The following is a 17981-nucleotide window of genomic DNA, read 5'->3' as shown; positions in this document are numbered from 1 at the left end:
TGCATAAAAACATAAAATCACACACATCACAAATGTATAAATTTTGTTTGAATACAATTAATACATATTATATCGATTTTAATTATAATAAAAATTTGTTAAATAATAATATTTATTATATCGGTTAATTCGATTAACCGATTTCAAAATTTTGAAAACCGTAACCGAACCGAATTAACCGATATAATCGAATTTTTTTAATTTGAAAACTGAATTTTCGAAATAACCTAACCTAATTTTCAAATTGATTCGGTTCGATCGAGTAATTCGGTTTAACCGAAATCTTGGTCACCCCCTAGAGCCATGATTTAATGTCCACCAAAATTATATACAGTTAATAGTTGAAAAAAATGGTACTAATAATAATAAATAAAATCTAATAGTGGAGTTTGGAAATTAATGCAAATTGTCTACTAAACGTCGTAGACTCAGAGGCAAGCATATACATACAAAGTGGCACCATTGAATTTCCTTTCCTACCCTCATCGTATCCGTTCCTTTTCCCCAAAATCCAGACCCTTTTTCGTCAGTTCGCGAAAACCCCCCAATTCTCTTCCCCCTCCTTCCCACTCTCCAAATTATCCTCTCCCCATTTCTAGCTGCTCCCAATCATACCGAAATTGTGCAAAGACGGGACAGTGACCCAGTAGAGAAATGGAGCACCCATTTTTCCCGACGACCACCACGCGGGCGGAGGCGCTGCGGTGGCTCACAATCTCGGAGAAGCTGCTGTCGGCGCGTGACCTGATGGGGAGCAAGTCTTTCGCCACGCGGGCGCGTGACTCCGACCCCACGCTCACCCCCGCCGACCAAATTCTCGCTATTGTGGACACGCTGCTCGTCGGAGACAGCCGGATTGGGAACAACCAGCAGGACTGGTACTCGATCCTCCGCCTCACGCCGCAGCAAGGCCGTGATTCTGAGCTTATAGCTTCACAGTACCGGAGCCTTGCGCTTGTCCTCAATCCGCAGAGGAACAAATTCCCTTTTGCTGAGCAGGCTTTTCGTCTTGTTGTTGATGCTTGGTCGGTTTTCTCGGACCCTTCGAGGAAAGCGATTTACGATAAAGAACTCGCCTTTTACTTGCAAACGGACCCTTTTCATAATCCTCTCCCCACATTGCCCCAGAACTTCATGTTCTTCGGGGCCAGCGGTCCAAGTAACGTAGCTCTGCCACAAGTTCATGCTGGTGGAAGCAGTACCGGTGGTTCAGTTCATTTTCCTCCTCAAGTTCCACAGTTACATACGGCACAGCAGCAGGTCGATTCAGTTAGTCTTGGGTCGACCCGCGAACAGCAGAATTTTATGAGTTTTGCTTCTCCTTCTAATTTAGGTTTTGGGTCTCCTTCTGGTTCTAAGTCGACTCAGGAACCGGTGTACCAGCCGACACAGCCAAGCTATACTGGCTTTCCTGCTGGTAATGTGGCTTTTGCCTCTTGGTCAACCCAGGAGCAGGTTAATAATAATAAGCAGAAAGAGCCATTGCAAGATTACTCAAGCGTTGATGATAAAACTACGAATGATGCGTATGCTAGTGAGAATGTAGAAGATGGAGTGAATGAGGAAGAAATGGAGAAAGTGGGCGTGCAAGAGGAGGGAAATGAGGGCGATTTGAGCTTTTGGACGACATGCCCGTATTGCTTTTATGTGTATGAGTATCCTAGGGAGTATGCTGATTGCACTCTGAGGTGCCAGAACTGTAAAAGGGCATTTCAAGCAGTGGTGATTCCACCACCGCCAACTGTTGATGGGCAAGAGGGGTACTTCTGCTGCTGGGGCTTTTTGCCGTTGGGTGTCTCCATGGAGAATTGGGAGAAAAATAGGGCCGCAGCTTCAACATGGACTCCATTTTCGCCTATGTTCTCTTTCCCCGGAATGGGTCGGGGAAGGGGAAGGGGAATGAATAATTCAGGTCCGAGGGTTTACTATGATGATGATAATGTTTTAGTGGAGTTATCGGAGCCAAGTGATTCAGATGATGCCGATTGGCAGGATAAAAATAAGATTAAGAAAAAGAAAACGAGTAATGTAAAAGGAAGGGGTTCAAGTGGGACGACCAGCAGAAGTGTTAAGAATTTGCAAGTTGATAAAGGTAATACTGTTAATGGGAAAGATGGATTTGTATCTCCAAACGAGTTAGAGGTGGCAAATAAGACGACAGGTGAGCCTTCTAAAAAAGGAGCAATAAACAATGCTCGGAAGCAACCTGGCAGGGTTGCCAAGAATTTCGGGAAATTGGATTTGAATGTGGAGTTTAGCAATGAAACTGAGGAGACTGCAGCACCTAGGGAGAACCAAGGGAACGGACCAGGACGTGGGGAGGATGATAACATAGAAGGCATTGGTTTTTTCGAGGGTCTTGATGAATTTCTTAGCAGTCTTCCGATTCTTAATGTTGTTGGCGATGACAAGGTTGTCAAGGCTTCGTGATAAAGTAACACCTCTGTCGGTTGTAACTTTTAGTAACTACGAGGTTTATGATGGTTGCACAGCGTAGTAAGCCGTCTTTTGTGCTGTAATTTTTATGTAGTAGTAAATTAATTAGATCAACTTGGATATTTCTTTCTTTATTTTTTGTTATGGTTCAATTTGATTATGTATATTACTTGTCTCGCTTAGACATATTTTACGGCATCCCAACTCACATGAAACAAAAAACTTAGTTGCATCACACATTATTTTGGTTGTCTATTTGCATTTCATGGTGTTGCTAATCAAATTTTGAATCATATTGTTTATGGTAATATTGTTCTACATGTTCTCAAAAAATAATGTACTTGACGCTATTTGGTTAGGAGCTGAATCCTAGTTGCGTGCTTTCTATTAGCATATAAATTTAACCTTTTTAGGCATGATTTGTTTTTTAGTCGTGAAATGTTCTCCCCAGCTTATTTCCTTGGTGGCTTTAGTAGTTCTATCTGTTTAACGAATTGTTTAAGTAGCTGGCATGTTTAACAGACTAACTTGTGATCATAATCTGTATTGGTGTAATTCTATTGTTTGAACCTGGATTTTGTCCCTTGCAATCTAGGTCTAGCGTGGTAATAGGACGAATTTGGTACTAGTTTTTCACTTTCTAGCCATGTAATTGTTTAGTCTCTGAATCTGTTGTATCTGGATATTCGGATGTGTTGGTTGGTGAAAATGAGTAGTTATTTTCGGTGAAAAGACAATGTGCTTAATTTTACGAGGTTGAAGTTAGACAGTTGGTAGTGATGCTTGAAAAAAGATAAGTGTATCTTTTGTTCCATCTGTGACTAGTTATCTGTTATGTTTCTATTCTACTCGAGATCTCTGTGTGCAGCCACGACAGCTTCAGGTTTTCAACTCGTCGAGATTTCAATTATATGGTGTTTTTTTTCTTACTTTTGGTGATTTTTTTCTTTGAATGTTTCCCTGATATGCAGATTGCAGAGCCTCCGTAACAGAGGAATATGTATCCTGCCATAGTTTGGAGTGCAAATCACACCCCTTTTTCACAACTGGAAATTTGTAACTGATAGGGTCGAAAGGAAACTACTTGTCCTAAGAAAGATGATACCTTGATTTGATCCACTAAGTTTTTAATGTTTGATTTAGGTGTATTAACTTTTAATTTTTGATTATTTTTAATGCCCACAAAATACATGACTATAAATTTAATTTATATTTATAATATGCAGTCCTATCCATCAAATCACTTGCTTACACTTATATTTTCCATTAGCTAATCAATCTATTCCCAAAAAAAAAAAAAAAAAAACCTTCCATTAGTATCAAATCACTAAAGCCCACAGATAACTTAACCGAGAGATTATGAATCACAAGATTTTGTGGTCATAATATCAATGAGAAGTTGAACTAACACAAATTTTCCTACCAACCAAGCCAAACATGTTCCACTTCTCCACATTCCATTACTATATAAACATCAGCATACTTTCTAATGCATAACTTGGTTAAAGATTGAAGCACTTAATTTAAATCTAAACTGAGCAATTTGTCTTTTGATAAAAAAAAATGGCTTCTAGCAACCACCCCACTGTTTTTCTTTTCTTTCTTTTGGCTTTATCTTCAATAATGGGAGACAAAATGCAAGCGGAGGCACGCCACCTCCTTGATGCAACATTGCAAAAACCTGAGCTGCCTGTGCTTCCCAAGCCTGAGCTGCCAACAGTTCCCAAGCTTGAGATACCGACTTTACCGAAACCTGAGCTTCCAACGTTTCCTAAGCCGGAGCTGCCAACGTTGCCAAAACTTGAATTCCCAGAAGTTCCTAAGCTGCCTGAACTACCAAAGCTCCCAGAATTGCTTAAATCCATATTTCCAGAAGTGCCGAAAGCTCCATGAGTTCATGCACTGGACCTAGCACTTGTATCAACATTATTTCCTGGAGATTTATTCATTTGTCATCGTGGTTTTTGTGTTTTGTCATCATCATTGTAAATTCTTGCTTTTTATGAGAGATGTTATGGATATGCACTTGTGTATTTCACTACATAATGTAAATTTTATATACATCTCATATGTTGTTTCAGTTTTCTCATGAGCCTATTGTGGTGATAAAATTAAATCTGTGGTCTTTCTCTTTGTTTACTTGCATAAATAAAATTTTTCGTCTTTCAATATGAATATGGATCAGATTACACAAATTAAAGAGTGAGAGATTCATTGTTTCATTCAATGAATCAATATGCTTTTTAGGCGAGGATTAAGCATCAAGCATGACAAAAAATTTGGTCAAAAGAGAAAATTAATGTAGAGTTCACACTGAACCAAATAACAAATACTAGACCGAGTTTGTGTTACATCGATAATGTTACTGCAAATAAGTTATCATACCAGGTGATTGATCTTAGCTCCTTTTCTAGAGTTGAAGTTAAATCTTCTAAATGATACATAAATTCTCAACTTCAATAAAGCGAATCTGATCTAAATTAAAAACAAAAAAGAACTATCCAACTGGTTGTCACTATTAGAACATTTCTTCTTTTGAGAATCCTTCTGAATTCATTCCCTTTTTTGGTATTTAAATTGAAAATATGCTGCAGTAAATCTTGCTGTGTTGAATTCATGTTTGAATAAAAACAGATTAAACGAAACAACTCTAGCATGCATACAGAGCTCGGGAACTTTTTAGCTCGATTCAGTAAGTTCACACTCCCTGATACATGTTATTGTCTACCAGCTTGATGTTTTGTGATTTCATAAAACACATGTGTGCAGATTATAGTCCCAAAGCTTGACAGCTCTTAATATTTCCGGTCTATGTCAGTAACTATTGTCTTTTGCTATTCTATGTAGCTGTGTACGCACATGATGATCGGAACATAGCACTTAGTCTGTTATACAGTTTTACGGGTTTGAGTTGAAATCTATAACTTTTGGTTTAATGAAGCGCTTTCGGTCCTTTAACCGATAGTAAAGCCAATATTACATGCATGCTCAATTCTTGTAAGTTGGGAGAGCAGAACAACGATTTTCCTTTCTGTCCTATTTGATGACATACATGGTATGACAATCGAACCGAACCTTAAGATTCAGAGTATTTTATCATGTATGATAATTTATACCTCTGTATTTTGATATAGTGGTTGAGAATCGGCCCAACAACTTTTATCTGTTTAAGTGTCACAATTTAGGTGTCTAATTAGAGTTCTCTAGTTCGAATCTGGAGACTTTAAGATCACACCAGCAAAAAAAAGTTGAACTAACACACAAATTTTCCTACCAACCAAGCCAAAATGGTTTCCACTTCTCCACATCCCACTTCTATATAGAATCTTGATACCTAGTAATGCATAACTTAGTTCATATCTAAAGCACACCGAGCTTTGTCTTTGTATCAAACTATGGCTACTAGCAACCACACTTCTGTGTTACTTTTCTTGCTTATAGCTCTGTCATCAATAAAGAGCAAAAGCATGCAAGCCGACGCACGCCACCTCCTCGAAGCAACACTGCCCGAAATTCCTAAGCCAGAGTTTCCTTTGCCTCAAATCCAAATCTCACCGAAACCTGAGCTGCCCGCTCTGCCAAAACTGGTGCTTCCCTCACTGCCCAAACCCGAGCTTCCAACGGTCCCCAAACCGGAGCTGCCGACTTTGACTAAACCGGAGCTTCCCACACTGCCCAAGCCTGATCTCCCATCGGTTCCCAAGCCGGAGCAGCCCACACTGCCAAAACCTGAGCTGCCAGCACTGCCCAAGCCTGAGCTCCCAACAGTTCCCAAGCCGGAGCTCCCAACTTTACCAAAACCTGAACTCCCGTCTGTACCCGAAATACCTAAGCTCCCAGAACTACCTAAACCAACATCGCCAGAAATCCCAAAAGCGCCATAAGCTAATGGACTGGACCTAGCAAGCCATTAGTTTTCAATTTCAAATTTCAGTCAGAGTGATTGATCCATTCTTGACTTTTCATTTTTATCATTCATTGGTATGTTTATAGTGTTGTCGTGTTAGGGAGATTATGTTAACACTCTACCTGCATACTCTGCTGTATTGTGTACATCTCAAATTTCATTGCATTTTACTTCTTGTATTTCTTCCTATGTTCACATGCTCGCATTGTCCCATGTTCTCACCGATGCTATTAATTTACAAGGTCGAGATACATGAAGCCACATGAATCAGGTTTCAAATTCACAACTTTGTTTTCTTTAAGGAACAAGCTATGTGCATTTAATTAGTAGAGGCTACAACAGACTCTAAAACATCCATCCAAAAATGGCCAATATAAACAACTATCATATAGCTTTAGATAATTTTTCAAAATTTCAAGTTTTGGATCTTAAGTATTCCTTGTTTAAATTCCAAGTTTGTTGGATCATGAAGCACAAACTTTTGATGTGAATTAATTCAAAAGTGAAGGTTAAGTTTTGCTACTGCGTGAACATGTGTTTTGTACTTTTTACTCGAGATGATCAGTTGATCATCTGATGCGTAACGAGATGATCATCTGATCATCTCGTGTAAAAAGAGCACATCACAGGTTCAGGCACAACAGATGATTCAAATCCCATATTTACTTATTTTCATTATCAAGTAGCATATGTGATAATTCACATTTAGTCAATTAATTAATACTAATTAACCATATTTTATGGTTATAGTCATGTGCTTTTGACTTTCTTCCCTCGTCTTTTTTTCATAATAATATTTAATTATGTCATATTTAATTCTATTTCAAATTTTTTTTAAAAAAATTCATTCTATAACAATTTTTTCTCTCTTTGATTTTTTTGAAGCTCTCAAAGACTCTACTTTATTGCAATTGTTATTTGAAATATTTGTAAATTATTAAGGGCTTATAGAATAGTGGTATTTCAATAAATATTACGATATAAAAATAAGATGAATCTATAACTGATAGAAAAAAGTTAGGTAGTTGTAACATCTATGCATTATTCTAGTCAATTAAGTTAAAATTTGTAACGTCTATTTATCATTCAACTCAATTAACTTGCATAAATAATGGGTTGATTTCGATTATTAATTTAAGAAAATGAATCTCCGTTTAGTAAAATTGTAGGAAATGAAGTTTTTATAGTTCACTATTTTAAACAAATATATTTTGCCCATAAAATGAGCTGATGAAAGTATTTTTTTAGTTTATTTTCAATTATTGTGTCTAAATATATTATTGTTTTTTTCAAAAATACTATTTATGTTCATAGACTTTCTTTAGCAAATATATATATACAACTCATTGACTAACAAAATGTAGGTTTTTGAAATATTTCAAATTTACGATATTCACGTGGTTACAGTTTAGAATATAACATAAAATGAATAACTGTTTTCACATGTTTTTATATATTACAAGAATTATAATTAAGTATTATTTTAGATTTTTAAGATGTAATTTTAATTTTAGGAGCATATTTATCAATTAATTGATGTAACCAGTAGAAAAATATAAACATCATATACCCAAATGTTTCTTACAATCATATATTGCTTAATTAATTCAAATACATTCATAAAATTCTATTTACACTCGTATATTGCTAAATCAATTCAAATTCATTCATTCATATAATTGTAATTATAGTGTTTTGTTATTTTAATTTAATACTTAATCTGATAAATTATTATTTCCAATTCTTAAATTTTTTTGATATATTATTTTCCAAACAAAATGTTGTTTGATAGATTGAATTACGTTATTTATCAATTAATTGATGTAACCAGTAGAAAAATATAAACATCATATACCCAAATGTTTTTTACAATCATATATTGCTTAATTAATTAAAATACATTCATAAAATTCTATTTACACTCGTGTATTGCTGAATCATTTCAAATTCATTCATATCATTGTAATTATAGTGTTTTGTTATTTTAATTTAATACTTAATCTGATAAATTTTTATTTCCAATTCTTAAATTTTTTTGGATCTATCATTTTCCAAACAAAATGTTGTTTGATAGATTGAATTACGTTATTTATTAATTTAATTTTTTGTTATATAGAATATGGATTCAAATGTGTCGCACGTGCTTTTATGCTAGTCATCTATAAAATCCCGCAAAATTATTTTATCAGAACTCGCAAAATAATCAAGAACTTAGGCTAAACACCTATTAATAGAGCCTCAATATGGCCCACCACAACTACCCCTCCTTTTTCTCGTTTCTGTAGGGGATTACGCTGAAGGAATAACGATCATATCGATTACATAGTACCTAAAGCATCGCAGAATAAAACAATCAACAAGAACACAAAGATTTACGTAGTTCAACCAATATAGGTTACGTCCACGGAGATATTGAAAATATTTTTAGCATGAAATATTACAAGTGTTTACGACAAAACACTAAAAGTCTTACAATCTCGACCCCCCGAGTATTACTGAGAAAACAATTTCTCTGACTCACACAAGAAAACATTCAACACTCAATTTTTTTTATTATCTATATGCATTTGTTATCTTGATATATGGATGAATAAAATCGAGGGAGATGAGCTCTATTTATAGAGCTTCTCTGTACGTGTGAAATAAACGCACACCTATTTTCATGGAGGAAATGCGCCGCCTTTTGAGCTACCTCAATTGTCAATTTTTTGGCACAAAATTTCAACTTACCTTGGCCCACCCTCCATACCTTACATTTCCCACACTTTGAAGACTTGATTTCAATAATGTCTTCACATAATCAAAGCAGTAGCTCATATCTCTCATTTTATATTTGCATTCCATAGCCTTTGTGAGCATATCAGATGGATTCTTACTTCTAGGAATCTTCTCAAGCATCAAGACTGTATCTTCAAGTAATGATATGATGAAATGGTACCGAACCTGTTCATGCTTCATCATAGCATGATAAATAAGATTTTTTGCTAAATGAATAGCGCTATGGCTATCACAGCGTAATGTGTTATTCTCCAGCTCCTGAGACAATTCCTCTATAAAAGATCTCAACCATATCATCTTCTTGCTAGCTTCTATAATTGCAACATACTCAGCTTCAGTAGTCGAAAGTGCAACTATCTTTTACAATTTAGATACCCAGGTTACTGTCGTATCACCTAATGTAAACACATACTCAGTGGTACTTTTTTTGCCATCCAGATCACCACCTATGTCAGCATCAACAAAATCTTGTAAGCCGAAATTTGACCACCTAAAGCATAAAAATAAACGAGCAGTATTTTTCAAGTATATGAGAATCCATTTACTACTTCCTAGTGTTGTTTTCCAGGATTTCTCAAAAACCTGCTCATAACTCCCACTGCATGTGCTATGACTGGTCTTGTACGCACCATTCTATACATGAGGCTTTCGACATAAGAAGCATAAGGAACTTTGATCATATAAGCCTGACCTGCTCTGTCGATGGTGATTGTGCTTTGGTTAGTCTAAAATGACTAGCCAAATGACTACTCACAGGTTTAGGTGCATCCATATTAAATATGTTAATTACCTTTTCGCGTTCTTTTTTTGAGATAACTTCAAGATTTCATTAACCCGATCTCTAAATATCATTATTCTAAGGATTTGTTTTGTAGCACCTAAATAATTCATAGCAAATTATTTTGATAACTCTTTCTTGAGTTTATCAATCTCCTCAAGACAAGTTATCGCTATCAACATCATCTACGTACAACAATAATACGATATAAGAATCATCAAGCTTCTTCACATAACAACAGTAATCAGCCTAGCACATCACGAAATCATTGTTGCTCATGAATCCGTCAAACTTTTTGTGCCACTATCTTGAAGATTTTTTGAGACCGTACAAGCTCTTCCGAAGTTTTCACACTTTTCTGGTCCTAGTACTTCAAATCCCCATGGATACTTTATATAACTTTCTTCATCTATGTCACCATGAAGAAACACCATCTTTACATATTACTGCTCCAGATGTAAATCTTTTTTTGACACTAATCCGAGTACAGTCCTAATAATGGTTAACTTAACCTCTAGAGAAAAAATCTCAGTGTAATATGTAAGGTTCAAAATTAAGACGACGTAATTCAACTGCATGCAAATCTAGAAAATATGAAAAATGATTAATTAATTGATTTTAATTGCTAAATTGATTATGTAAGATGCATATATGATGTTTTAGTAGTATTTCTGCTTACATGCATTAAAATGTATTTTTAAGGGTTATTCAAGTTGTGATCGAGGAACGGAGACCGATGTCTGAAAAATAGAAAATATTTTTATAATTGTTTTTAATTATTTAAAATATGATTGATGATTTTTCATATTTTTGAAAATAAGGGGTTTCAAGGTGATTTTATGCGCCGGGACGTAAATTTTATCGGTGTTGGTTTTTCAACAAAAATGCGAACGTTTTGGCAACCCGGCTAATAAATTCACAAACTTTATTAAACAAAATAATTTTAATATTTTAATTAAACACTAATGTGCCTAATTAACTCCACTAATGGGCCTAAGCTTGGTTAGTGATTAATTAACTATATAAGATACTAAAACTTATCCTAAACCCCATATCATCCCACGCCCCACACCCCTTGAACGTACAAACTCTCCCCCACCAGCATATACACGGCACACACAAGGAGATTTGAAGTGAAAAGCATCAAGTTCTTCTTAGTTCTTCGAGCCAAGGTCCTCCTCGTCGTCGTTCTTCAATCGTCAATGGTTATTAGTGCGTAAATTACGCAAAGGCACGTCATATTCTTCCCTTCTACTAATCTATCACACCATAGTAATTGCTTGAACATGTTTTGCATGAAAATAAGGGACACTTGGTTATATTTTCGTTTTTGTATCAAGGATGGTTTTTAAATCATGGGTGTTGATCCTAAATTATGATTAACATGATCCTAAGGGACTGCCATGATTAGGAAAGGTTTAAGGGTGGTTTCTACATGTTTTAAAGAGTCCTAAGACACACCAATCATGCTGCACATGCACATAACAGAAGCTGTAACCGAAATCTGGTGTGGGTTGATTAAGGGGTACGGTTTTGGGGCTTGATTGCTTGGCTTGGGTTTGGTTGGAACCAGGGCTGGGCTAGGGTCTGGTATGAGTTAGGTAGAGGGTCCTAGCCATGCTAGGACTCGAGTTAAGAAGGTTGGGGAGGAGTCCTTCGAGAAGAAGCATGCATCATGCGCTGGTTGCGCAGGCTTGCAGGGTTAAGTGGCTCGGCCAAGGGGCTCAGGCTGGGGTAGGGTGACTCCTTAGGGTCCTAGGTGGGTGCACAAGAGGCTGGTTGTTCAAGGGCTGGTTCGATGGCTAGAGTCTTAGGCACACAAACTTGGAGTCCACTCACAAAATGAGTCTCGGCCACTTCATGCATCAGCTTGTGTGGTTCGGTTTTGAGGCTAGGGTCAGTTTCCTTTGGTTCTTAGGGTCCAGTAGGGTCCAAGGGAGGGTTGTTTCGAGGTTGGCTCATGATGGTTCGAGCATGGCTTGACAAAAATCGGAGATGGCTCAGGAGAAGTCTAGGCGGGAACTTAGGGTTTCCTTGTTGAAAATAAAATCAAAACATGGCTCACGGGGGCCGAGTCGTGGTTAGCGAGGGCAAAAATAATATAAAAAGTCTAAATTTAGGAATTTTATATTAAAGTTTGAAATTATTCGGGATTAAAACACATTAAAAATGATTAAGTAAAGATAAAGTCTAGTATTTAAGCTAAATAAAATTATGGGAAAATTAATTTAAGCTTAAATAATTATTTGGGACATGTTAGAGTCAATGAAATTAAGAAAAACTCAAAAACGTGAAATTTTACGTCTAGGGGTGAAACGATAATTTTACACCCGAAAATTAGTAAGCGTCGTGACAGTGCTTTGAATGCTGTTTTATATGCTAAAAAGTTTATTTTGAATGTTTATGGAATTTTATGATTATTTATGGAATTTATGAGGAAACGATAAAGTTAAAAGAAATGTTGCATGCTTGTTTTTAAAAGAAAAATTATATTAAATGCATGATTTTTATAAAGTGATGAAAATATGAAACATTGGAGGAGGTGAAATAATTGCGATTGTTATGATGATATGATGATATGAATGGGGATGTCGTGAGGGAAAATGCCCTAGAGGGAGCCATTTACGGGAGGAGGCCCCAGAGGGAGCCCGTCTATGAGAGAAGGTCCCAGAGGGAGCCCGACACGTATTTCCATATGATGAAGATAGGCCAAGTCTCAGTTGACGGGTGAGAGTGTCGCTGATGTCCCCGCCACCCAGTACTGTGGTTACATGTAGATGGATCCATCGACCTTATGAGGAGGGGAAAATCACGATTAACGATCCGAATTCAATAAAAGGAAAAAAATAAAGGTTTATGTTATGATGAAAGGATATATGATATGCAATGATAAAAAAGAAAAAAAATGTCGAGGTTAAAGTTATGCATGTCCATGAAATGTTATTTTACGTAAATTTATTTTCACTGTTGCATGTGAGTTGTATATGTATTACTTGTTATAAAGATTATGATGTGTTGAGTCTTTAGATACACTAGGTGTGATTGATGCATGTGAGTTTGATGGAGGTCTTGATGGTTGACTTTGCTGGACTGTCGGTGCACATAACCCGAGGACCCGCGCTTCTATTTTTCCGCACTTATGATTATGATTTATGTTAAAGATTTTAAGACTATTTATTTATGATTTTGAGAGGTTTTTGAGAGGTGATAGTATGTGCTATACTTTTCAAATTATTTCTTTTTAGGTTTGGTAAAAAGTTTGACGATTTCACGTTGTGACTATTCCCTTGGATTTTTAAATATTAGTTTGTTGCTTTATTTTAAAAATGGTGCAAAAATATTTTAAATATTTGTATGAGTGTTCGACCGATGCAATAATTAGGTTTTAAAAAAAATTAGTACTTTTAAGCAAAACGAGTACTGGACGTTTCATAATCAATACATTTCTTTTTTTGAAAACCTTTTAAACAAGTCTAGCTTTGTACCAGTTGCTACTAGCACGTTCTTCTTTTAACTGGTACACCAACTTGTTATGTAATGTTTTTTTCCTTGCAGAATATCTGTCAACTCCCGCGTCTGGTTGGAAGACAGTGAATTTATCTCATCTTACATGTCTAACTCCCACTTGGTTGAATCATATTTTTGCATTGCTTTTTAATAGGTCTCTAGCTCACCTTTGTCTATCAACAAAATATAGTGAAATGCAGGGGAGTATCTCTCAGGTGATCTAATTGTTCTCAAAGATTTTGTAAGTTCAATCACCGAAGTTTGTGGGGTCATCATCTTTTGCAGTTACTTAATATTTTTTTGATTTATTCACAGGAATATCTTTCAATGGCACTTCATCAGATTTCTCGACTTCAGGACATTCATCTTCAGCTCCAATGCTTGACTTGTCCTTGTACAATACTTGTTCATTGAAGATTACATCTATGCTCCGAATGATCTTCATATTTTGGTCATCTCAGAAACGATAACCAAACTCATTATCTCCATAACCAAGAAAGAAAAGTTTACTTCTCTGCCACTCCATACCTCCTCGGGTATTCTGAGTCAAGTAGTACTGAAGGTCCTCTATTGATCAGATATGCTGCAGTGTTAACAATATCAACCCAGAATGATTTCGGTAATCATCAATAAATGTTACATAGTATCTAGAGCCTGTAAGGGATTTCACAGGAGATGGTGCCCATACATTAGTAACAACAAGCTCCAACTTTGCTATTTTTTGTTCTCTACCGCCTTTTGAAAAGCTTGCTTTTTCCTGTTTTCCAAAAATACAGCTTTCTCATAGCTTGTATTCAACAATCTTTAATTCTGGTAGCTTCCCGTTTGATACAAGCATCTTCATTCTGTTTCCATTCATATGCCCAAGTCTATAGTGTCATAGACTTGAATTAGCTCCAACATCCACAACTGCTAAAGTATATTTGCAACTGAAAATCATATATAATGTTCCAGTTTTCTTTCCATGGGCAACAATCATGGCTCCTTTGTTTACTTTCCAAGAACCATCACCAATGATCACATTATGACCTTCGTCATCGAGGTGTCCCACTGAGATCAGATTGCGTGTCAATTTCAGTACATGCCTTTGTTAATTTTCCAGAAAAATTCATTTGACATCTTCATCCGATGAATTTATGGATCACAATGTCCAGGCAACTAACTGGAATTTGTACATACTCATGAACATCAGAGTATGAAAATTAATGTGAACTGAAGTGAGGCACTACTGCGAGAATTCCTAAATGCTCGGAGATCGTGCTTAAAATTGTCTAGAAATGACAACTCCCGGTCTTCCCCGAAACTATGGATGGCACCACCAGTTAATGAGCTGAGATTAGACGTGAAATCGAACAGCTTTGCCATAGGAGGGGTGACACGAAACCATGAGGGTCAATCGGTGTTCGCATTCGGAAAAAGATCGAAAACCTCCCTCTATTTTTTATGGAGAACTTGTCGCCATTGGTGTTGGGATTAGGATCACGGGAACATAACCTCCAAATCAACCAAATCAAATGAGATCATCTAGTAGCGGTGCAAGCAGTTACGCGGCCATTAGAGGACCTTATTATGTTGACACCTTGGCGATAGATATCAGACACTTTTTAAATCAACATAGTGCATTAACATTGAACCAAATTCGACGAACGGAGAATGCCATTGCACATTCACTAGCTTCTTATGATATTTCTTTTCCTATTTCTTTTGTAGAAGCAAGAGATTTTCTTTATTGGTTCATAAATTATGATTCTGGATATTTCTCAAATCTAATAATATTACAAGTTTTACAGTAAAAAAATAGCAATTTTAATGATTAAATTTGTTATTAAAAAAATAATTGCATCAAATTTTGATGACATGGAATTTTTGTATTCTTTGATCAGTAACTAGAACATTCGATTTATTTACAACGTTTTCACAATATAGAATTTTTTTTTTTAAAATATACTTGTGTTAATGTTGCTCCTTATTATATAATAAAAAAAATAAAAGATATATCATTGTTCAAATCGTAAATATTTAGATTTAATTGATTGATGTTTTTAAATACCAATCAATTGATATGATACGCAACAAATTAATTTATTTGATATGTATCATCATAATAATTGAATTTTTTTTTTATTTTGAGAAAATAATTTTTTTCCAAAAAATGGTCCAATTTTCGATTTTGATCCACTTAGTTTTTAATGTTTGATTTAGGCGTATTAACTTTAAATTTTGATTATTTTTAATGCCCACAAAATACATGACTATAAATTTAATTTATATTTATAATATGCAGTTCTATCCATCGCATCACTTGCTTACACTTATATTTTCCTTCCATTAGCTAATCAATCTATTCCAAACATGCTTAAACACAGACAAAAATACACATCCCATTAGTATCAAATCACTAAAGCCCACAGATAACTTAACCGAGAGATTATGAATCACAAGATTTTGTGGTCAGAATATCAATGAGAAGTTGAACTAACACAAATTTTCCTACCAACCAAGCCAAACATGTTCCACTTCTCCACATTCCATTACTATATAAACATCAGCATACTTTCTAATGCATAACTCGGTTAAAGATTGAAGAACTTGATTTAAATCTAAACTGAGCAATTTGTCTTTTGATAATAAAAAAAAAATGGCTTCTAGCAACCACCCCACTGTTTTTCTTTTCTTGCTTTTGGCTTTATCTTCAATAATGGGAGACAAAATGCAAGCGGAGGCACGCCACCTCCTTGATGCAACATTGCAAAAACCTGAGCTGCCTGTGCTTCCCAAGCCTGAGCTGCCAACAGTTCCCAAGCTTGAGATACCGACTTTACCGAAACCTGAGCTTCCAACGTTTCCTAAGCCGGAGCCGCCAACGTTGCCAAAACTTGAATTCCCAGAAGTTCCTAAGCTGCCTGAACTACCAAAGCTCCCAGAATTGCTTAAATCCATATTTCCGGAAGTGCCGAAAGCTCCATGAGTTAATGGACAGGACCTAGCACTTGTATCAACATTATTTGCTGGAGATTTATTCATTTGTCATCGTGGTTTTTGTGTTTTGTCATCATCATTGTAAATTCTTGCTTTTTATGAGAGATGTTATGGATATGCACTTGTGTATTTCACTACATAATGTAAATTTTATATACATCTCATATGTTGTTTCAGTTTTCTCATGAGCCTATTGTGGTGATAAAATTAAATCTGTGGTCTTTCTCTTTGTTTACTTGCATATACAAAATTTTCCATCTTTCAAGATGAATATTGATCAAATTACACAAAGTAAAGAGTGAGAGATTCATTGTTTCATTCAATGAATCAATATGCTTTTTAGGCGAGGATTAAGCATCAAGCAAGACAAACAATTTGGTCAAAAGAGAAAAAACACTAGTCTTTTAGTTTAGTGTTTCCACAAAAGAATCATCATTAATTTCTCCGAAAGAAACCCAATGAAAAATAAGTTTGTGTGGAATCATACGGAACATATATGAGTTAGACAAAAAAGGGTTGATCGAATTAGAGTAGGAGACAGTGTGGACTTTTTTGGTTTGTTGTATAAATGTTGGAAATTGTAGTCTATGTTTTTAAGAATTCAGAATATGAAAATTTATACATTTATTCTTAAACTTATTATATTTATATAATATTTTATTTATTATTTAGATAATATAAAAAATCAGAAACTTTTTTTTTTCTCATTTAAGCTTTGAGTGATCACTTATCACAATAAACCACACAATGCTTAATATTTGCTCTCGAAACATCGCCACGTTTCTTGCATTTTGAAACTTTATATTAAAGTAGAGTCCACACTTGAACCAAATAACAAATAATAGACCGAGTCGGTGTTACACCGATAATGTTACTGCAATTAAGTTTTAGTACCAAGTGATTGATCTTAGCTCTTTTTCTTGAATTGAAGTTAAATCTTTTAAATGATACATAAATTCTCAACTTCAATAAAGCAAACCTGATCTAAATTAAAAACAAAAAGAACTATCCAACTGGTTGTCACTATTAGAACATTTTGTCTACATGAGAATCCTTCTGAATTCATTTCTTTTTTTGGTATTTAAATTGAAAATATGTTGCAGTAAATCTTGCAGTGTTGAATTCATGTTTGAATAAAAACAGACTAAACGAAACAACACTAGCATGCACTCAGAGCTCGGGAACTTTTCAGCTCGATTCGGTAAGTTGACACTCCTTAATACATGTTATTAACTACCAGCTTGATGTTTTGTGATTTCATAGAACAGTTGTGTGCAGATTATACTTCCTAAACTTGATCACTCTTACTAGTTCTGGTCTATGTCAGCAACTATTGTCTTTTGCTATTCTATGTAGCTGTGTATGCACATGATTATCGGAACGTAACACTTAGTCTGTAATAAAGTTTTACGGATTTGAGTCGCACCACTGATGAAAAAATCTATAACTTTCTTTTTAATGAAGCACTTTCGTCCTTTAATCGATAGTAAAGCCAATATTACATGCATACTCAATTCTTGTGAGTTGGGAGAGCAGAAAAACGATTGTCCTTTCTGTCCTATTTGATGACATACATGGTATGACAATCGAACCGAA

General features: G+C 35.5%; 1 protein-coding gene across 1 annotated transcript; it reads left to right on the top strand.

Moving 5' to 3' along the window:
• Positions 1-512: 512 nt before the first annotated feature.
• On the top strand, positions 513-4569 carry LOC142554044 (uncharacterized). The gene is made up of 2 exons (XM_075664654.1): positions 513-2496; positions 3408-4569. Exon 1 carries the CDS (start codon positions 655-657, stop codon positions 2428-2430), a length of 1776 nt encoding a protein of 591 aa, XP_075520769.1. The 5' UTR covers positions 513-654; the 3' UTR covers positions 2431-2496; positions 3408-4569.
• The last annotated feature ends 13412 nt before the right edge of the window (positions 4570-17981 follow it).

Source organism: Primulina tabacum, chromosome 8 (assembly GCF_025594145.1).
Source record: "Primulina tabacum isolate GXHZ01 chromosome 8, ASM2559414v2, whole genome shotgun sequence".
Lineage (NCBI taxonomy): Eukaryota > Viridiplantae > Streptophyta > Magnoliopsida > Lamiales > Gesneriaceae > Primulina > Primulina tabacum.
This window is presented reverse-complemented; position numbering and strand designations above follow the sequence as displayed.